The following is a 22,022-nucleotide window of genomic DNA, read 5'->3' as shown; positions in this document are numbered from 1 at the left end:
ATCATACAGTGAAGTTTTAAAATGTGTTTGTCAAATTATACATTTGTTTAAGAAATCAACACCTTAGTGTAACCCAAATGTTATAGGGATAACAATAATTCTGTCTGATGAACACAAAGAAAGATATTTTGATAAATGTTTGTAACCATGAGCCCCATTTAGTTTTCATAGTATTCTTTTTTCCTACTATTGAAGTGAATGGGGCTCATGATTGGTTTGGTTAGAAATATTCCTCAAAATATCTTCCTTCGTTTTTACCAGAATAAATAAATTGATACAGGTTTGTAACAACATGAGAGTGAGTAAATGATGACAGAATTTTCATTTTTGTGGTGAACTATACCTTTAAATCACTTCAAATGCTTGGTTAGGTCTTTAAGGCACTGTCACCTTGTTTTGGGAACTGTCTGTGGTAATGTATGTCTCTGCGCTCCACTTTACGCCGTAAAGTCAGAAGCTGTCTTTGTGTCCCTTGTAGTTTAAGCCTCATTCTTTTTATCACTCTGCATTTGGTCTGTAATCTTTTCTGTAGCCATATGTTGGCATCTAAAACCTCAAAGAGATGGGCTTTAGTTGTGCATGGATCCAAAATGGCATATGTGTGGTCTGTGGCTGCTAAATCCTGGGAAAATTAAAAACAAACAAACAAAAAGATGCATGAATGTCACATATATGCACCAGAATAGATATGAGTTGACTGTAAGGTGAACCTTTACCATTGTGGTTTGACACCCAGCCTCTAAATTAATGTAAGAAACCAGTCGAGTGTCCTTTTCCAACCTTTGAGCATCCTCAGCAGAAGAATCTTTACTCTCACGTGCAATGCCATCCAATTTATCAGCAGGCCTTTTTATTATCTTCTTAGAAACTGTTTGCTGACGTCACAAAAATGACAATAGCAGATTAGAAGTACACGTTATGGTTTTATTACACTCGAAATGACAGCCGTTGTAATATTGTGACCTGATTTACCTTTGCATCCTCAGGTGGGATAGTGAAGATTGTTGGCACGGCGTTCCATAACAGATTTCTGCGGTTGCCGAAACCACTGAAACAGTCAGGGGTGAAATGAAGTGAACAGATGACCATGTGTTTCCTTGGATGAAAGTCGTCTCGTCCGATGTTATCTAACCATTGTTTCAAAACTGATGGTTTACTGAAAGGAAACCTAACAAGGATAAAGACAAAATATTTCAATTAAATCTAGTGCGTGCTACGTTAAATCTTTATTAACGTGTTTAAAATATTATGACAGTGGGCTATCTCTTATTACCTACCTGTGAAACGTTATCTCAGGATTTGTTTTATTGTACCTTTTGGTGCACTTAAATGCAGAACAACTTTTCGGCATTTTGCCCCGAACAAAGATGGCGACTATCAAGCCCCGCAGTGTCTCAAAATGATTAAAAGTCGTAACACGTGGATTATCTTTAGCCTGCTAGTTATATTTTATTATATTTTCTCTTGGCCCATTGAATCACAGTCCCGTTGAATAAAGCAAATTCCTTTATAATTATAGGTTATAATTTTGCTAAAGAGCATTGTTTTTCAAAATAAAAGTCTGTGTGCAAAATAAAAAAACTGGATGAGCACGTCACTTAAAGTTTTCAGTTGTGTCAGTAAGGGGTTTTTACAGGTCAAATATACTTTAAGTTTTAATTTGGGTATAGGAAAGTGTGATTGATGCTGAAGCGTTGTTTCTGAAATACGATTGTTTTACTTTAAATAACACGTTTTAAATATAAAGTTTCTAATTGGTAGTTTATTTAATACGGTACACTTTTCTCTAAACACTTAGAAAAAAGTACACAAAACACAAAATATTAAGTAAAGTGTTTGGGGGGCGATGCCCGTACAGTGCTGTCTTTAATTTCAGTAACGTTTGATCTCGCCGCACATAACAATGGGCGTGGCCTCACAGCCCGTCAGATGCGTCAGATGAGCCGTGGCTGTATGAGCGAGTAAAGAGGGGGATGGGAAGAATTGTTTTTGTGTTGCATTCCTGCAGTGTGTTTGACCTTTGACCTCGTTGTTGTGTTCTCCTCGTCTTGCATTCCAAAGTGAGGATTTCCTGCAGTATGCCAAAGGCGTTAGTAGTGGCTGCTGGGGCTTGCCTGTTCTCTGCCCTGCCTATGTTTACCACAATCTAACCAGTACGTTACAAAAACTCCTTGGACTGCGCACACATCGCTTCTACTGCAGCAAAAGCAACGGATTACCTTTTTGATAAGTGCTTTAACGGAAACGCGAATACATTTTCATCTTGAGAATCGAAGGAAATTAAAGACCTTTTAGCTAGCCTAGCACGCTAGCGGGTTTGCCGTATATCACGCACGCGTTTCATATCCGCCGACTAGAGCTGAGCCTTTTGCAGAAAACCCGCAGCCGCGAGACAACGTTGAGGAAATGAAGGACAAACAAAAGAGAAAGAAGGAGCGTACATGGGCAGAAGCAGCTCGTATGGTAATATTTTTCATAATTTTAACGTAATGACAATGTTTTAACCCCCTTGCCTGAGGTTTAGGGTGTCGTATGGGAGCCGCGAACAAAGCTGTCTCGCGCAGGGCTCGAGCTGTTTTCGGCTTGGACACATGCGCGCGTCTCGGCTGCTGTTTGCGTAGCTAGATTGAATGTGTGGTGTTTCATAAACCAGTGTTTGCATATGCGTACATCTGTTTTTTTAATCCACGGTGCCAGGGACTGCCTTATTGACAACACAAGCTTACATTTCTAGTGTCTGTGTCTCCTTTGAATGAAAGAGCCCGGTTCGCTGATAGCCTAGCGTATTAGCAGCTCTGCCTGTTTGACCCTTTGTTTGCGGGGCTTCTTTTTCCTCAGAGCTTAGGGTTATACTTGAAATACCAAGTATTTCTGTTTAAAGTAGTATATATGTTGTCCTTAAATACTAATTTTAATAAAGGAAAACCTAGTGTACCTTCAATACCCGTTGGGTTTCTTGTTTTAAGCAGGGGTTGATATAATGCTAGGCCGGTTATCATATTACGTTGGTGTGATCCATTGATCTTATGTTAATTTTCTGTGTATGTATATATCAAACCTACGATAAAATCTAAAACGATTTATCTCATGCAATGAATAAATGAACTATGCATTATCTTTATACTTCTCACTGTCGGTCGTATGTTTATTGGTTAGTAGTCCTGTAGGCTGTATGTCTACAGATTATATTGCTTTATGTGAATGGTGCATCCTGCTGTTTTTCACTTGTGTATAGATGCTGCGTCGTCATGGTTTCTTTTTGCCATTACATTCATTAAAATATCAAGACTTGCATTTAAGGTAGATCATGTTTACAGAGAAATTACCCTTTTGTATGTCTGACCTGTAGTCTTCATGTCAGGGGTATATTGTGTAGTGTATAATGTGTCACAGTACATCTTTAAATGCTATTTAGACTTTGACGGATACAAGTGTCAAATACAAATTATGTCTTTGCTGATGATTTCTATGGTTTCAGTTAATTTTGGGTGGTTATAGTCATTATCTCTTTCAGTTCTTTGTTGGGGGTTTTTCAGTGATAGCTCTGCACAAAGAAGCCAGACCGTTTCCAAAAATTTGCCATTTCTTCGATTTGGTTGTGATTAGTTTAAGATTAGGAAAAATAGTTGAAACTACAAACCTTATTAGATGAAAGTAGATATAGATGTGCATCACTTGACAACCACCTCCCACCACTGATATCTTTTACAATTCTGTAATATGCATGTAATGTACATGAAGGTTACTAAGTCATACCACCTAAACAAATTTCAGACTGTGTTATTTTGCAGGTATTTCATGCAGTTTTGAACATAAGGTACTTGGGAAGCAGGTATGGGCATGTTTGGAACCAAAAAGAGGAACCTACCAGCTTTATTCATATAGCAATGGGACAGGCACACCAGGAAGATGCGGGCAGGCTCACACCTAAACAGATTGTCTTGCAAAACTTTTTATATACACAGAATACAGGCAGACAGTTCAATACCTGCAATACCATATATTCAGTTTCAGCAATTCAGGTGCACATTTCTTTTATTGGAATCTGTTGCGAAGAGTATTACAGTGTAAGATAATAACTTTGAAATAAAAAATGTGGTGTAAAATGACATTTTTATGAATCATTTGTCTGTTAAAGATGTAACGGATGCTTAGGCTCTGGGTGTAGGAATATCAGATCATCTGGTGATATACCCGAATAGGAAGTGTGTAGCATGTCACCTATTTTGGTGTTTCTGGTCATTCACCATGGTTCCTTCCTTGAGATTATTGGCGTGTATGTAGGCTTTCTTGCTGAATTGAAAAGACAGATGACTGTTTCAGGGTATCTGTGTGAAATAAAATTATGTTCTCATTACTTTCAATGGGTTTTTTGGCCACTTGACCGTATTTGAGTGAAGCCATGGTTTGTTTCCTTTTGGTTCTTTTTGGCTAGTTTTAATAATGCGTCCTTTTGGAATAAATTGGTTGTTTCGGGGAACAAAAGAAAGATGAGAATCAGGGTTTTTTATGCAGGTTTTTTATTACCCCATAATTAAACCTGCTTTTGTAACTTCAACTCCTTGCCGAGCTTGATATGTCTTTATTCCACTGATCCATTAGTAATGCACCTTAAAAAATAGCTTTATATGAGATGGCTAAAAAGATAAACTTTACTCTTTGTTCTTTAACAAAGACAGATCCCTAATGTATTTATTAGTTGTTTTGGTGAGTTTGCATCAGACATTCACCTGTATGTTCACTCATTTAAAGGAAAACACCACTGTTTTTCAATATTTTACTATGTTTTTACCTTAACTTAGATGAATTAATACATACCTTTCTTTTTTCAATGTGCGCACTTTTAATCTTTATACAGCACCTTGTGAATGTGATAACATTTAGCCTAGCCCCATTCATTCCTTAGGATCCAAACAGGGATGAATTTAGAAGCCACCAAACACTTCCGTGTTTTACCTATTTAAAGACTGCGACATGAGTAGTTACACAAGTAAGTATGGTGGCACAAAATAAAACATTTGTTTGGAGCTATAGGAATGAATGGGGCTAGGCTAAATGCTAACACATTCAAGAAGCACTGTACAAAGATTAAAAGCGCACGCTTTGAAAAAAGATAGGTATGTATTAATTCATCTAAGTTAAGGTAAAAACATAGTAAAATATTGAAAAATGGTGCTTTCTGAATATTAGTGTGTTTATTTTCATTTGGTTTGGCACAATGAAATGGCTTAGATGGGGAAAAATTGGCACAATGCATGACTCTTCAGAAGCAGTGTATAAATGCATCATTTCTTTCAATTGCATTATGTACACATGAGCTTGGGTGCCTGCCTACTAGGCTGGGCTGTGTTATAAATAACTAGGAGGTCTGTCTCATAACATGTAAGCTTAGTAGTTTGGTTGAAGTTCTTACAGCTTGACATTTTTCGTGGCTACTTGCACTGCTTCTTTACAGGAAGTGCACCTGGGATTTTATAATTAAGTGTATCAAAATAACGATGTGCTGTTCTAGTAGGGGTGTCATGATTCTCCAAATCCTCGATTCGGTTACATTTTTGATTCTAATGTCACTATTCGATTTTCAGTTGTAACTTTTTTTGAAGCACAAATAAATGCTATGCCATTTTTAGACTAGACTTTTACTAAATATAATATCTACTTTAACCCGGAGATGCCCTGCCACGTTAGTCGTGCCGCCACGCACATATCTGATAAAGCAAAACTTCCTGTCAGAAGAACATTCCTGTCAGTACTCTGCACTAGGGCTGGGCAAAAAAATAGATTTTTCAATTAATAGTTTTTTTAAATGTGGTCGATTCAAAATCGATTTTCAAAGAGCAGAATCGATTTTTTTTTCTTTCATATTTATTTCTGCAAACATTTAACGTAAGATTAACGTTAATTATTAGTCTTCTTCACTAGATGTCACCCTCTGTTTTGCCTTGCCCAATGTTACCAAGAAGCGAGAGGCAAGCCTGTCATTCATTCATGCAGTGCTTAAAATGGTGCTTCATAGACTTTGATGCTTGAATCCAGTATAAAAACCGACCCGAGAACCGGAATCGAGAATCGAATCGATTTGATGCCTTGCGAATCGATACCCAGCCCTACTTTGCACCTTAAAAACGCACTTTTATTACTGTCAGACGAGATTGTGAGACTATACCCCAATAAGTCATGTTTAAATGCTGTTTTCATAACTCTTCAGCAACTGAAATAAGTTGTTGTGAAACTTAAACAGATCTCAGATCAGAGAAACGACCGGTCCTGGCACAGATGCCGTTCTGCTGTGCACACGTGCGTGCTCTGTTCTGATTAAGTTCAGCTGAAGGCAGGGGGTGTGGCAGCATCGACGAATTAAAAGATAGAATCGAAGTTCGTGGTTGTGACTTAATTTAAAATCGAAATCGTGACACCCTTAGCATGTAGTTCTATTTGAGGATTATGCTTGCTGAAACGATGTGTATTTTGTGATGGAGAAAAGCTGTGGATTGTTGAAACTAACACTGTCTTATAAAATTATGGGTTGTACTAACAAAGTTAAGTTACTTACTCGTTGGTTGAGTTGAATTGTTTTTGACTGCTTGCAGGTTCTGGAGAACTTTTCCGATGCCCCAATGACACCTAAACAGATTCTGCATGTCATCCAAACAAAGGGGCTCAAAGAAATGAGGTCTGGTAAAAGTTCATTTTATTTACCACACAGATCTATTACCATTTTTATTGATTTCAATAACAGTGCATTTAATAGTGTGGATTATGTCTTAAACATGCTGTTTTGTGTTTTTTCTTTTTCTTGAACCTCCTCAATCACAAAACAGAAGGTGAGATGTATTAATTTGCCTTCATGCACGATCACTTCCGCATTTTCATTCAGGGGGCTAAAGAACATCCGGTGCTGCTCTGGAAGCTATTGATCTTTACCCAGCACTGTCAAAACGATTGAGAGAAGATTATATGCTCGCTGCTTACTTGAACTTCTCCAGATAACAATAAATCATGTTTGTCACATTGTTGAAGATGTCACCTGACACACTGGCAAGTAAACTTTAGAAACACTTTCAAACTCTACGTTTAAAAATCCATGGGCAAATTGGATGGTATTATAATGCTATTGTCTATTAACAAATCCAACGCGGTAGGCAGGATACCACTGTATCCACTTTACACTGATTTTATTAACAATTTTCAGCACTTCAGACAAACAAATCTAAATGACTCAGAATAGTTCGCAAAACAGATCTTTGGTTTTTGTGTTCCCTCTTAGGTTTTAGCAGTGACAGGTCATACTTCAACTTGGTCATACATAGACACTTAGGGGTGGTTTCCCAGACAGGGCTTTAACCTAGTCCCAGACTAACTTGAAAACAACTTGCTTTGACTTATCTCAATATATCAGTGTTGTGTTTCAAGAAGCACTCCAGTATGTCAAGGCGTGTTTATTCATATATTATGCTTTTAAAAATGACTTAAATATCCTATTTTAACTAAGACCTTGTCATGGCTTAACCTAATCCCTGTACAGGAAACCACCACTTAGTGTTTTGTTAATGTACCATATCTTAAAAATGTTTTTGCTTACCTCCGGTTGTTATGTAACAAACGTGTGAATTTTCAGTTTAAAAGCAGGACATAAAGGATAGCTTTGACCTACGTTTTATATAGTTTTCCAGGGATTACATACATATTTATTTACAAAACAGTGTAATGCAATAAAACAGGCCGGAATAAAATCTGAGCTAGTTAAGAAGCCCTTAACACTGAGCCTATCATTGTTTCGGTGGTAATTTTATATAGATAATTGATGATAATTGTGATTTTTTTTTTTTCGTAACATAATGTAATTAAAAAAGTTTGTTATTAAATGTTTATTAAAAACACATACACACATACAAAAAAGTGTAAACAAATAGAACTATGTGAAGTTACATATACATTATTTTTATTTACAGTTACATTATGTTGTACAAATAAAACACAAGTTAATTTATTCCTTGTGTTATGTAATTCTCAGCATCAGCTAATGCTAAATGCTACTGCCTTGACCAATGCGCTGTTCTTCAGTAGCAGAGGTGCTGGCTCGATCACTTCTGCACTCCTGAAGTGATAATAGTATCAAGGTTAGGGTTCAAATCATTATGTGTAATACTGTAAATCCATGTTTGTGAATATTCAGAGCAAAATCCCTGAGTAAGCTCAAAACTAATTACGTTTTTGTATTATAGCACTGTGGCATGTATAATACATAATATAATAATAAAATCTATTTTACCAATCTTTATTATTCGCTAATTCCCAAAAAGAAAACCGCTGCAAAAGCAATTACTTAATACAGACCAGAAGAGCTTTAGCCCCCTGAGATTTTACTGGAAATACATAGGGGATGTGCCTAAATTTTGAATTATTTTCCAACCTGGACATTTGGCATCACTTTCTTCACCTGTACTCTCTTTTTTCTTCTGCAGTGGCACAGCCCCACTGGCCTGCCTGGTCACCATGCTTCACTCTCAGGTCAGAGGAGATCGAGTTAAGAACAGTATTTTTTTCAAGCTGCCCGGAAGGATGAGTCTGTTTACCTTAAAGGTAAAGACACCATAAATGCCTCACGCACAAACTCATTCACTGAACCGGTCTCGCTGTGTAACCTATTCCGTGCCAGTCGGACCGAGTCATCACGGATATGGTTTCATTTTTCACTATGGTCTGTGATAATAGCTTTCTTTGGAATGTAACACAAATGTACATTTATGCATTTAACGACACGCTTTTATCCAAAGAGACTTGCAGTGTATTACAAGCAGGGTTCCCACGGGTCCTTGAAATCCTTGAAGGTTTGTGAATCTGGTGGAAAAAATTCAAGGCCCTGGGAAGTTTTTGAAAATATACATATATAGATACAGGTCATTGAAAGTGCTTGAATCTATTTTATGCAAGAAGTTTTCCATATTATTCCCTATGGAGTGTAGGATAATATCATAATTATTCTAGACTTTTTAAGCACGCATGCTAAACTGTTCGCTTTAAATGCTTATATCTTCTGTATTTAAATGTTGATTCATACCAAAATGCTTTTTTGCATAGTTGTGTTTGATACATGAAAACGTCTTTGGTTACGTATGTAACTGTTGTTCCCTTAGAAGGGAACCAGACGCTGTGTCTCCCTTGCCATACTTCCTGCATCCCTGCAATATTTCAGATAGCGATATTCTTCCTCGCTCCCGCGTCACCCTGTCTTTGTCGTTAAGCCTCACCATTGGTTTAATTTGATATACACATTCAGACGCACTTACCCCAGGAGGCGTCCCCAAAGTGTCACCGCAGTGACGCAGGGCGAGTGACCTCAAAAAGAAACTGTAATACTGTATCTTAAAAGGTAGCATGATGTAACCTTGCTCTCACTTGAAATGTGTCCCCACATTTAGTCCTTGAATTTGAGGGTATTGGACCTGGAAAGTTCTTAAAAGGTCTTTGAATTTGAAGTTAACTAAGATGTGGGAATACCATGTTTCCAGGGTTTGAACCCATGACCTTTTGGGCTGCTAACTCAATGCTGCATGACTGAGCTATACAGGAGCATGCGAGTTAGTTGTTGCCTTGGTAACGCAAGAGTTTACAGACAATATGCAATGTAAATGGCGAGCACGTTATGGAGGATGATTATTATCTTTTTATATGCTTTCCTCAAGTAATGCACTTTACCAGCTACAGAGAGAAACTTGTAGCCTGGCAACAGACTAGTGAACAATCCTGAGCGGTGACCTCACTACACCTATACTCCTGTATAGCTCAGTGCTAGAGCATTGTATTAGGAGCTCAAAAGATCATGGGTTCGAACCTAGGGAATATTTATCCAATAGAAAAATTTATTTTTTGTAATGCACTGTATGTCGCTTTGGATCAGAGTGTCTGGCACATGTATATTCTATCATTTAGGTTAGACAACCATGCAGAGAAATTATTTGTAGCCATGCCGAACAAGGCACAAGTCGGAACATAACTGTAACCGTAACTGTTTGTAAATGTTCTCAGAGCGGTTTGCCCTGACCGTGGAAAAACTCTGTATGATTGCATCTCAATAACCACACCAGAGTATGTTCTTATATCTTTCTTTTCCCCACGATGGCCACAGAAAAATGCCCTACAGTGGACAAAGAGTCCGACAGCAGGTGAATCTGGAGATATGGCCGGCACACCGACATCATCCACCGCAGCAGCAGAAGGTGTGGAGCAGGAGAGCTGTGACTCCACGGAGACGGCTGCTGCTAGTGGTGAAAATGATGGTTTGTGGACACTTCATTCTTTTTGTTACTTTGTCCCACACATTGATTCATTCTGCCTATTTTGCAGGCTGATAAATTAAAGAAGCGTATAAAAGCTCTGGATGGTAGCGCCCCATCTTTTCTTTTAAAAAAAGCTTTGATTCCAAATGAGCATTAAATACCCTGCGCTTAAGAAGCATGCAGTGCTGGAGAGACATTGATTTCTTTTTTTGCTTAGGATGTGTGTGTTGCCATGGATACTGTAGCACATGACACATCCAGCAGTGACCTAGATGAGAGTATTTTAGTATGTGTATTTGTGTGGCGTGAAATATTACGCTTTAATCGGGTGTATTGTTACATTCACAGTGTTTTACATATTCGTGTCATTTGAAGATTTCCTTCATCCTTATCAGACAGCAAAATCTTTTTTTTCCAGATTTAGCTGTGTGTCTCTGAATTTTCCAATGTAATGCATTTTACCAATTGGGCATTGTTTTGCAAATTACATGTGATGTTTTCACATTTGATGATTTGGATTAAAGTGTATATATATATATATATATATATATATATATTCCTCTTCTTTGTGTAGTCAAGAAGAAATTATTTTTTTGAGGAAAACCTTCCAGGATTTTTCTCATTTTAATAGAGTTTAATGGACCCCAACACTTAACAGTTTTAATGCAGTTTAAAATTGCAGTTTCAAAGGACTCTAAAGGATCCCAAACGAGGCATTAGGGTCTTATCTAGCAAAACGATGTCATTTTTGGCAAGACAAATAAAAAATATGCACTTTTGAAACTGTTAAAGGGACACTTCACCCATTTGCATTAAGCTTTGTATAGTTAGAACCCAAGTCATGTTTTTGAATGGTGCTTCATTTTCTCAGTTTCCGCTGAGACGGGAGAAATACAGATTTCAGTGTTGCACTTCCTTCTTTCAATGATGTAAAAATCATAATTTTGCATCATGGAAAGAAGGAAGTCCAATATCTTTGTCCAACACCCCTTTTCTCAGTCAAATAGGCACCAAATTCTAAATGTATGTTATATTTCCGCTACAAATATGACACAATTTCAATAAAGATTAATGTTTCTACGGGTGAAATGCTCCTTTAAGTGTTGGGGTCTATTTAAGTCCATTAAAATGAAAAAAATCCTGGAATGTTTTCCTCAAAAAACATGATTCCTTCTCGGCTGAACAAAGAAAGACACCAACATTTTGGATGACGTTGTGGTGAATAGATTATCTGGATTTTTTTTAAGAAAATGGACTAATCCTTTAATGTGAATCTTGCAATGCCATTGTGCTTTTTGACAGACTTGAAAATGTAAAACTAGCAAACATGCTTACCGGATATTGCACAGTATTCACCACATACCGCCTGCCTTTTACAACATGTCTATGTAAAATATGCACAGTTAAATGTTTGATATTGTAATATGCTAACACATTTATAAATGCTACATGTAACGTATATCCAGTAAACCTGGTGTTATGCTACTGAAGGATGTGGTATCTTTAAACATCATGTCTGATCAAATATTGATTGAAGTTTTACACTTAAAACAGTGATTTTATTTGTTATTTTTATTGCTTTTTAGCTGGGTTTTATTTATTTGTTTCAGGCGCCAGGAGTATTACTTGTCCTCTATAATGTGCTCGCAGTGTTTTCTAACAAAATGCAATGTGAACAATTTAAAATAAATTTGCTGAGCAGAAATGATTGACAGCTGCTCTGCTGGTTTCTTTTTTTTTCCTTCCAGCCTCTGTGGATGAGACCTCTTCCAGTGCATCTTGCTCCACAGAACCACAGACCAGACTGAGTCGCTCCTCACAGGTACCTGCAGTGCCTAACTTAACCATTTAGTCATCACCATCATCTAATTCTTACATGCAGGACCCTTCAAGAATGGATTTTTATCTCACCTTCATCATTAAGCACAGCACTCAATTCCTCTTCATCATATACATCCTCTTCATCAGTCATTCTTACATCTGTTTTACACAATGCATGATGTCACTGTGTGAAAAGTGATTCATTGGTGTAGTGCAGTTGACGTTATGAGTCCGATCAAGAAAAGCCTGCAGGTTTCGCTGATTAATTTTGTCAAGATTACGACCTTTTGTTCTTCTGGTCAGGGAATTCCTTAGTTTGTTATGGTCAGATTCTAATCTGGTCATGTGCTGCTTATATAATCATTTACTGTAAATGTGCATCACTCTTTCCTTTATTGCTTGGTTTAAGGGTTTACTACGGTGGCCGGGAAAGGACCTGCACGATCCAATTAGTTTTGTTGTCGCCACGGCATATTAAAGGTATAGCGGAAGATTTTCTTTTTCCGGGTGGATCATCAAGAATATTGGTCATCCCAGTTGTCAATCATTCTGGTGATATGTTGACTAGGGCTGCACGATGTGAGGAAAAGTTGCGATGTGCGATGACATTATTTGATGTTGCGATGACGATGTGAGTTGCGATAAATATTTTATATTTTTTCATGTTTTAGGGGCCATTCACATGTCGCACCTAAAAACGCGTGGAAAACGCTAGATACGTAGGTTATTGTGACATGACCTGCACGCTGCACTTGTGTCATTCTGAAAAGTTACAATGTTTTTGAGATACCTGGAAATAACGAGCGCGTCGCACCACGTGCGAGTCGCGACCGCGGCGCTTTCAGAGCGCACATACATTTGAAATAATGAACTTGAGCGCGCAATAGACGCAATATGTGAATCACTGCTTCCACAGTACCTGTGTTTGCGGCGTCATCTCTCCTAAATCCAAAATAATTCCATGATATAGCTGAAGTGCTGTTCCTTTTCACCACAAGGTCTTCGTCTGACAACACATCTTCCTCACTCTTCTCTCCTTTCTCGCCATCGTTTTTGCTAACAGGCACAGCGTCGCAACTGACACCTCACAAATCATGAGCGTAGCTGACTTGGGGGTTCTCCTGATTGGCCTAATAGCATGAACGCGCAAACCATCCGTGCGTCCCAAACTGCCTACTTCCATACTATATAGTATGCAAAGAGTAAGAGAAGTAGTGCTTTTCGCCTACTTTATAGTATGGAAGTATGCGGTTTGGGATGCAGGGCATGTCTTCAGGACTAAACGTGATAGGTCAAACGTTTATTACATGCGCTTACCGTTTTCCCTTCATTCATCGCGTCAAGGCTGTCTGTTGCGATGTGTTCATCGCGTGAGTTCATACCGCGATGACGATGAAAATTCGATGTATCGTTCAGCCCTAATGTTGACGTAAGGCCGTCGTACGTGCTCGTCTCTAGGTTCGCTTTCTCCACATGCACACTTTCAGGTGTATGTGTGTGGTGGGGCTACGGTTTCAACCAATCATTGAAGCTCGGGTTCTCATCCTGTTTTTTCAAAATGTCTGAGGGTCGCAAGAGAAAAAGTGTCTACGAATTGTATGACAAGAAGAGAAAGGCTTATAAAGAAAGAAACAAGACCAGAGTGTTTTTGGGAGATATTTTCACATGCTGGCGTGCGCTAAAAGCACAAGTTGGCCTTCCCACGTGAAGTTTCTACTCGACAGGTAAAGTTTGGCATGCTATTTGGAGCTACTCCAAATAGCTGCTAGTAAAAGTTGATGTAAGCTATGATTAGCAATGCTAGCCCTGGCACAAGTCACGAACCGGGCAAACACTATAAACATGCCGACAGCAACTTGTAAACAGAGCGAAGAAGAACTAGGCTTGTGCATACTCTCTCGTGCACACGTTTAATAGAGCAGGTAAGGTGTTGCGCATGAATTTGTTTTGTTTTTTTAAGTGAAGGGGCGGTTCTTTTCAAAAATTCAGGAAAATCTTCCGCTATACATTTAACTTTTACTTTAACCGCACAGCATCACATTGCGTGGCCATGACATCAAGTTTGTTGTTACCTCGACAAAATGATCTTTTGGCCACGGCATATTTTCATGTTCCCACGAGTTAACATGTTGTGCCTTTAACACACTATGGTTTACTTCATATTTCGTGGCCACTACATATTTTCACATTCCCACAAGTTAATATGCTGTGGCCACAACGAAACTAAGTAAAACATGCTGGTCGCTTCCCGGTCACCATAGTTTGCTTTTCTTTTATAATACATACAGATGGAAAAATGTAAACCATAAAAATCCACAGAATATACTATGGGTGCAATGGAGTGCAAACTTAATTTAAATATAGAAATATGTAACAATGTGATTTAAGTTCTGAATCTAGCAGAAACCCCAGCACTATCAGCAAGTTTTAAAATGCTTATGAGTACTACCTGCATAATGAATTGCTGCCGCTTGCCATTTTGGCTTCTTGTTTGCATAAAAGTTGAACATTTATCAACGTCCTGATGTTTTTACTGCTTGGTCCACTCTACTATCAATCCCCTGTGTATGCCAGTCACTTGGCTCACATAAAAAGTGAAATGAAAATGCCCGCTTTTCTTTACTCACTCCACACCAGTGGGAAACATAAGGTTGGATGCTGTCCGTCCCCTTAGAATTTAATAATTTAATGCAGAATAATCTTTTTGTCAATCATCAAATGGATTTCCATCTTAACATCTCCTCATGAGCATGCCATTGTTTTCTATGTTTGTGTGTGTGCTGCTCATGATTATTTCTCTCATCTCTTACAGTCAGGCAGGCAGAGGAAGAAAGCTGTGATGATGCCCCGTGTAGTGCTCACTCCTCTCAAGGTCAACGGGGAACACGTCCCATCAGGTTACGATAGCTCTTTTTCTTGCTCACCCTTCCTTTTCCTCCTTTTCTTTTTGTTTTCCCCCTACTCTGCAGTGGTTTGTATACCTGCTCCCTCTGATTGTGGATGCTCTTTAATCTCAGTGGCCTGACGGTGTTTTTAATTTTACGCACTGACGCTCTCTAATCATTTATAGTGCAGTTATCTTAAGAGCAGTTTTCCCACAGTCCTGTTGCCATCCGCCTCATCTTTTCCTTGGTTAAGTTTGCACTAAAACAGCATTTTTTTCTAGAAGCCACTGACGTATTTTTCACTTGAGAGTCAATACCCCTCAATGTGTGAGCCGCATTTCTGGTTTGTCTTGTCAGTCCTGCACTGTTACCCTTGGATATCTGCTTTGCATTTGCACCTTAAAGATATCCATTCACCCCTCTCGCTCTTTATCTCTGTGCCTTGGGATATTCGTCCCTTTGACTTTCGTGTTTCACGCACATGCCAAACCTTTGCCTGTCACTTTGGCCTCTGTAGTGCAACTAGTCTTCATGCCTCAGCTGCCCTACCCACACTCACCCGTTCTTAGAGAAGTCTTATCAGCCTTCATCCTCCCCAACCTTTACCCTCAGGAGCAGCGGGGAGGCGCAGGGAAGGTTCTAGGGGGGGTCCAGGCCCCGCTCTCCGTACCCGCTCGGAGCTGGGCTGGAAACGCACCCAGCACTTCAAGAGCATGCGTGGCCTTCGTTCAGGTACAGAGGATGAAATCCCAAGGACAATTAAAAATTATCCCCAAGCCTCTTACTGTCCCTAAGAACATCAGTTATTTTTAGGGAGTCCTCCTCACCTGCCCCCCAGGTATTACGTTGTCATCTAGAAAAGGAATATATATATAAATAAACAATTAGTCTTACTTCACTAAGATATTAACTTTAGTGGATGGGTGAATGCAAAAGAGTAGAGTCTGCTTGTTTGCCTTGATGCTATGTGAATCTTGTAGGGCTCTCTGCAAATCTGCAATAATAAAAATAATACAAAAGTATAGTAAATACTGTGTTGAATGCTTATAAAATTCAACATATCTGCAAGCATACTACTTTTGATTCTGTAATGGTTACATGGTTAAATCAGCCTACCGAGAATCTGTTTGAATTACCTTTAAGTGTTTTTTAGGAAGTGTTGTTGCATATTTATGTTACTGGACAATATGTTTTCATTATTTGCTTTACTGGATCTCAAGCCTGAGGCAAAGCTTGTTTAATTTAAAATCTTAACAGCTAATATGGGGCTTAAACACCATGCTTTACCTAGAGATTTGCGTTACAAACTCTGGGTAAAACAGGATAATTGAACTTATTTATGCATGTTTATTAACAGGTTCATCATATATTCACTGGTTTTGAATGCATGTGTCTGCAGACCAGTGAAAAACTATGAAGATTGTCTTTGCATGCAGAAATCCATAGGCCAAATGTAGCCATGAAATGTATACTTAATGCTGGACTGTATTTATAGGTCCAATGAAAAGAAACCGAGGAGGAGTGGAGGTGGATTTCGAGACACCTGGCTCAATTCTGGTCAACACCAACATTCGTGCTCTCATCAACACGCGCACATTTGCTGCTTTCCCCTCTCATTCCCAGCAGCAACTTCTTCAGCTTCTCCCAGAAGTTGACAGACTGGTATGTGTTAAAGATTGTAATTATTTTAATTCATCTCTTTCTATGATATTGTTTTCTCACCTAAACTCTTGGCTTGTAATGCCTAGGTTGGCCCTGATGGTCTTGCTCGGCTAAGCAGCTCAGCGCTCAATAATGAATTCTTCACTCATGCATCTCAAAGCTGGAAAGAGCGGCTAGCTGAGGGTGAGTCTCCTACTGTTCGACAGACATTGCAGTGTGATCTTATGTGTTTCTCTGACAATGGTAAATATATAAAATGAATAAAAAAAGAAAATATTGTTGCTTAATTGAAGGTGAGTTTACACATGAGATGCAGGTTCGCTTCAGGCAAGAGATGGAAAAGGAGAAGAAAGTAGAGGCATGGAAGGAGAAATTCTTTGAGGAGTACCATGGCCAAAGGTTTGATGGCCTTGTAAAAAAATCACAATATTAGTCATTTTAATTAAGCTCTGGAAAATGTTGAATTATATATTTTTTATTTGTTTCTTTAGGTCTGGCCTGACTAGAGAGGAATCATTAAAGCTCACAATGAGTGATCCAGGAGATGTTGCAGGGGCAGTTCTAGAATCGAGCTCTGCCGCAGTGGCTACACCCAAAAGACGAAGTGTTGGAAGACGACGGAGGGAGGGCCGCATCAGACGCCGTTCACGGGCTGACCTCAGGCGTAGGGCTCGACGCACCCTTTGCAAAACACCAGCTGCCCCTGTACCATCAGCAGAACCAACAGAAAGCAATATACCTGCAGACGTTGAACCATCAGTTGCATCACCAGTCCCAGAAGCCACAGCAGTTCAGGGAGAAGTGGTCCTTCAAACAGAACTTGGACTGGAAGGTCCGGAAGAAAACCTTTCTGTAGAGGAGGTGCCCTCCCCTGTTCCTGTACCTACCCCTCCTCCAGCCTCCGCAAGCTCAACCTGCGACGAGCCAGAAGTAGAACCAGAAGCTGCTACACCCCCGTTGCCTGAAGTAGCTGAACCAGTTGTTGCATCCACATCCTCGCCTTCCTCTTCCTCCTCTTCAACATCGTCATCATCATCCCCTTCTTCATCTCCCTCCTCTGCCTCAGACAGACAGGCCTTTGTTGCAAGTTCAGACTCCTCTTCTTCCTCTTCCTCCTCCTCCTCTTCCACGGCTGCTGTTGTCACTGACCCACTGGATGATGGGGCTTCAGTCATTACCACTGGCACAGCAGGCACAGGTGCAAGCAGCAGAGAGAGCAGCCCAGCAGCCAGTCCTTCCACAGCAAGCCCAGCTATTCAGCTCAAAGAGCAGAAGAGGAGGCCAGACGAGTCCCAGGCCTTCACCAGCTTTCCCGAGAAAAGGGCGCGGCTGGATGAGCGTCAGTCCTTTCGTAACACAGTTGACTGTGTGCACTCAGAAAAGCCACAGCCTACAACAGAGGAGCCCAAGGTCCCGCCAATCCGGGTATGGTTAACCCTTAAGTTTATTTGTATTTACTTTTTAATCCTTGTTCTTCAGTATCTCATTATGTGTGTTTTATTCCCATTTCACTAGATACAGCTGTCCCGGATCAAACCGCCCTGGGTCAAGGGGCCGCCAACGTACCAAATCTGTCCCCGCATCGTCCCCCCCAACGAAGGGTCGCGGCGCTCTGGGACGGGGGCGCGCACCCTGGCGGACATCAAGGCCCGTGCCCAGCAGGCCCGTGCCCAGCGAGAAGCCGCTGCTGCTGTTGCAGCCTCTGGGGATGGGGGAGGGCCTGGGGGGAGCGGCGCGGGGGGTGGTACTGGGATACCGGATCGCTCCAGCGGGAGGCGTTCGAGAGAGCACCCAGGTCCCATTGAACCTGGAGGAGGAGGAGGTGGAGGTGGAGGACGAGTTGATTTGGAGGACCAGGAATCGCCTGCAAGCTCTCATTCGTCTGGATCACAACTACAGCTGTCCAGTGTAGATTCATCAGATCAACCTCAGGCCTCTACCCCACTGACCGCACCATCTCCCTCATCTGTGTCTTCAAACCCATCTCTGCCACCATCAGAGTCTCCGAAAACTCTTACACTATCACCACCTGCAACTGACAGTCCTGCATCCCAAGACCAGGTTGAGGATATTTGTGGAGTGGAAGAGGTGACTGCCTGCCCAAGTGACAAAGCCTCAGATCAGACCTTAGACACCCCAGTGCCTACGCCAAGTGAGCCAGAGTCTTTTTGCAGTCACCAAGAAGGAAGAGGCGAGGAGTCCAGTGAGAGTAGAACAACTACTCCTATCTGTACCTCATCATCAAATGATGCCATTTCTTTAGTGCCCACCTCTATACCAGATTCGCTGCCAAGATTTGGTGCCCAGGGTGTGGATGTCATCAGGACCCTGGCAGCAGCTTCTCAACCCTGGGAAGGTGAACAGAATGGTGGTGAGCACCACCCAGGGACAACTGGAGTTATCCAGCATGGCTCAGACTTGAAATTTCCCAAAGAGACACTTGTTGTGGCCCAAAATGGATGGGTAGAAAATAATGAAGAGCATTCTGTGAGAGAGGGGTTAATACATGAACATAAGAATGGGGGAAGTGATGCTGATGGCAAGTATGAATCAAACTCTCTACCCTGTCTACCAGGTAATCCTGGTGAGGAAGACACGGGAGTACACAGTGATTCAACAGAGACTGCATCAGATTTTGAAAATGAAACTCAAGAAGATGAAGCACTAGACTGGCCTCTAACACGAATGGATGGTAATGGCATGCAGGCACAGAATACAAAATTACAGAATCAACCTGTCATTCAGACCCCAAACTGTCTTCCTTCATCAATGTTAAATCCTCCCCAGCACCAGCAACCAGTTATACAAGCCCATGTATCTAACCCCACCCATACCCAAACTGTCATTCAAGCTCGCTTCCCTAATGGTTTGCCAAACCAGCCAGTGATTCAGCCTCTTAAGCAGCATACAATTTGTACCCCTGCCATAAACCATGTTCCGGACAAGACTGCCACTGTCCCCTCTCAAGCCCAAGTACAAGCATATCTGACGCAAGTAGAAAGGGACCAAAGCAGAAATCTACGGTTGAATGAAAACAGCAATGGTGGTAAACTGTTTGTCCCAACAGAAGATGAAACCAGAGTTCTCAGCAGAGGGCCTGTAGAGGATTATGGATTAAAAAACTCTGCACTTCCTCCAACTGGCAGAAGAGTCCAAGGTTTATCTCGGACAGTTTCATCCGTAGAGGCCAACAATCCTCTTGTCACCCAGCTTCTTCAAGGCAGCCTACCTTTAGAGAAGGTCTTACCCCAACCTCACTCTGTCAGCAAACTGGAAATTAATCGACACCCAGGTGCCCTTGCAGGTAATTCAACCAGTCTTCAACCTGGGGGACCTCCAAGAAACCCAGGTCTACGTTTTAGAGGCCCATCTGAGACAGGAGGGGCCACGGAACCAGGTGGCTCTGAGTTTCAGCATAAAGCACCATCAGCTCGAGTGTCTCCTGGACCTATTCGAAACTTTGGATCTTCTCCACCAGGTTCCGCTCCTTCACGAATGGCTTGCTTGTTTGAGGAAATGAACCCAAGATCCACAAATCAGTTTGGTCCTCAACAACTAGGAGGGGCAGTGCCCCCAGGAGCAGTACCTGTCATAACATCCCTCCCCACAAACTCTTCTGCCAGAACCTCAAAGGATACAAACCCTCAGAATACTTCAGTTTATGAATCAGCTGTCATTAAAGAGCACCCTGGACCTCAGCCTCCACGGGGTGAAACTCAGGAGAGGCCGGCTAGCTTTCAACAGCATCCTAACAATCTCTCCCAGTCTGTGTTAAGAACCACACCCGATGCTCCGTCACCTCCACATGGAGACCTTTGTCCTTCTGAGGTTGTACCTACTGTCAAGATTAACTGGCGCCCATCCAAACCCCAACCACCTCAGACATATCAGCAACAACTCTCTCCTAAAGCTACAGTTAAAAATGAGGTCTCATTGCGTCCCTCGTGCCAACAAGCTCTTGCCAAAAATTCACATGCTCCTGTTAGTGGCAGTACTACATCTGTTGTAATAACCAAAAAGGAGGTTCTGAACACTCTGGACAATTTTCATGGAGGTGGAGCTATTGAAGGACTACTAAATATGGAAATGTCTCTTGGCAGAATGACCAAGAAAGAACAAGTAAAAAATAACTATGCCCGTCAAACAGACACCTCAGTCTCCCCAATCTCCTCCTCCCCTTCCTCATCTGCCTCTAATCTCCCTTATCAGCTATATGGCAAGCTACCAAAACTCCAGCAGAGTGGTGGTGGAATCAGCAGTGGGTCCTCAACTAGCTTCAGTTACACTGCTAACGTTTCTGTGGTGGACGGTAGTGGCTTCTCTCGAAGCTTAGCTGATGGTGTGTTGCAGATAAGGCCACGCATGAGTGTCAACAGTGGTGGAGGTCAGAATGCCACACTTAGCATTCAGGCCTTTGCAGACAGTGCTGCAGAGGAAGTGGCTCTGAAGTGTTCCTGTCGACTTAAGGCCATGATCATGTGCCAGGGCTGTGGTGCTTTCTGCCATGATGATTGCATTGGCCCCTCGAAACTGTGTGTATCATGTCTGGTGGTCAGATAGTTTGATGCAGCTTCACCAAACTGAGCCCATTGGTCAGAGCAAATGCATTGGCTATTCCAGACATATTCTGGTCCTTTGTCGGTGGTTAGATACCACAGGAAGTCTCGGACTCTCGTGAGCACATAAGAGGCATGACTCTTGAGTATTGAAATACAGTAGGGCTGGAAGATTACTTGTAAGATAAAATTCAGTCTGTATTTTTGTTGCATATTTTTTCTATTGCTGTTATGGTGTTATTATTATTATTATTATTACAACGATATTGTTATTATTATTATTATTATTATTGGTATTATTACGTGAATATACATGGCACAGTTGATTGTAAATTGTGCCTTTCTTTTCCCCAACAAAACATTTACCTCATCTACTTGACACCAGTCATCAGTTCAGTGTGAAGATGGTGACGTTACTGTTTGTTTTCTTCTCCGGACGCCTCTCTGTGAAGAGAGCTTTAAGAGAATTTTTGTGTGTTATGTCTTGCAAAGAAATATTTTTTTAATCATTAAACAAGAAAGTGACATTTGTTATTTTGTAAGTGATTTCACTTTTTTTGTTTTCATTTTTTATTTACTTATCCAAAGTGAAGTCCAGTCTGTACTTGGCAGTTAAGCACAGTATTCAAAACTAATAAAGCTGAAACAGAGCAGATTTTCTCTCTTTGGACATTTTTTGTTGTTTTATCAGAAAAATATACACGATAAGCGCATAACAAAAACACGAATATCTTGGTATTTGTTTTCGTCTTTGTATATGCAGACAATATCTCTTTAAATGTTAACTATTAAAGATGTATCTCATGTCGGCAGACTTG

The 22,022-nt window shown here is 40.7% G+C and overlaps 2 protein-coding genes across 6 annotated transcripts; one reads left to right on the top strand and one right to left on the bottom strand.

Annotated features, from left to right (window-relative positions):
• Positions 1-7: 7 nt before the first annotated feature.
• On the bottom strand, positions 8-1,524 carry thap3 (THAP domain containing, apoptosis associated protein 3). Its single transcript, XM_065285519.1, has 4 exons — positions 1,278-1,524; positions 973-1,168; positions 717-875; positions 8-622 (listed from the first exon to the last, which is right to left on the bottom strand). The coding sequence occupies exons 1-4, from the start codon at positions 1,349-1,351 to the stop codon at positions 368-370; spliced, it is 684 nt and encodes a 227-aa protein (XP_065141591.1). The 5' UTR covers positions 1,352-1,524; the 3' UTR covers positions 8-367.
• Positions 1,525-1,930: 406 nt separating this feature from the next.
• On the top strand, positions 1,931-21,859 carry asxl1 (ASXL transcriptional regulator 1). Of its 5 annotated transcripts, XM_065285508.1 has the most exons (12): positions 1,931-2,463; positions 6,591-6,684; positions 8,474-8,583; positions 10,130-10,280; positions 12,029-12,102; positions 14,914-14,998; positions 15,599-15,718; positions 16,482-16,648; positions 16,735-16,831; positions 16,942-17,047; positions 17,140-18,073; positions 18,164-21,859. In XM_065285508.1, exons 1-12 carry the CDS (start codon positions 2,407-2,409, stop codon positions 21,206-21,208), a joined length of 5,040 nt encoding a protein of 1,679 aa, XP_065141580.1. In that variant the 5' UTR covers positions 1,931-2,406; the 3' UTR covers positions 21,209-21,859. The 5 variants fall into 5 exon arrangements, with proteins under 5 accessions (XP_065141580.1, XP_065141581.1, XP_065141578.1 ...); XM_065285509.1 differs by lacking the exon at positions 15,599-15,718 and having other exon boundaries at positions 2,309-2,463; XM_065285506.2 differs by lacking the exons at positions 1,931-2,463; positions 6,591-6,684 and adding an exon at positions 8,016-8,120 and having other exon boundaries at positions 8,466-8,583; positions 18,170-21,859.
• Positions 21,860-22,022: the final 163 nt, after the last annotated feature.

The sequence above is a fragment of the Paramisgurnus dabryanus genome, chromosome 21 (assembly GCF_030506205.2).
Source record: "Paramisgurnus dabryanus chromosome 21, PD_genome_1.1, whole genome shotgun sequence".
Taxonomy (NCBI): domain Eukaryota; kingdom Metazoa; phylum Chordata; class Actinopteri; order Cypriniformes; family Cobitidae; genus Paramisgurnus; species Paramisgurnus dabryanus.
Note: the sequence above shows the minus strand (reverse complement) of the source record. Positions and strands in the feature narration are given on the sequence as shown.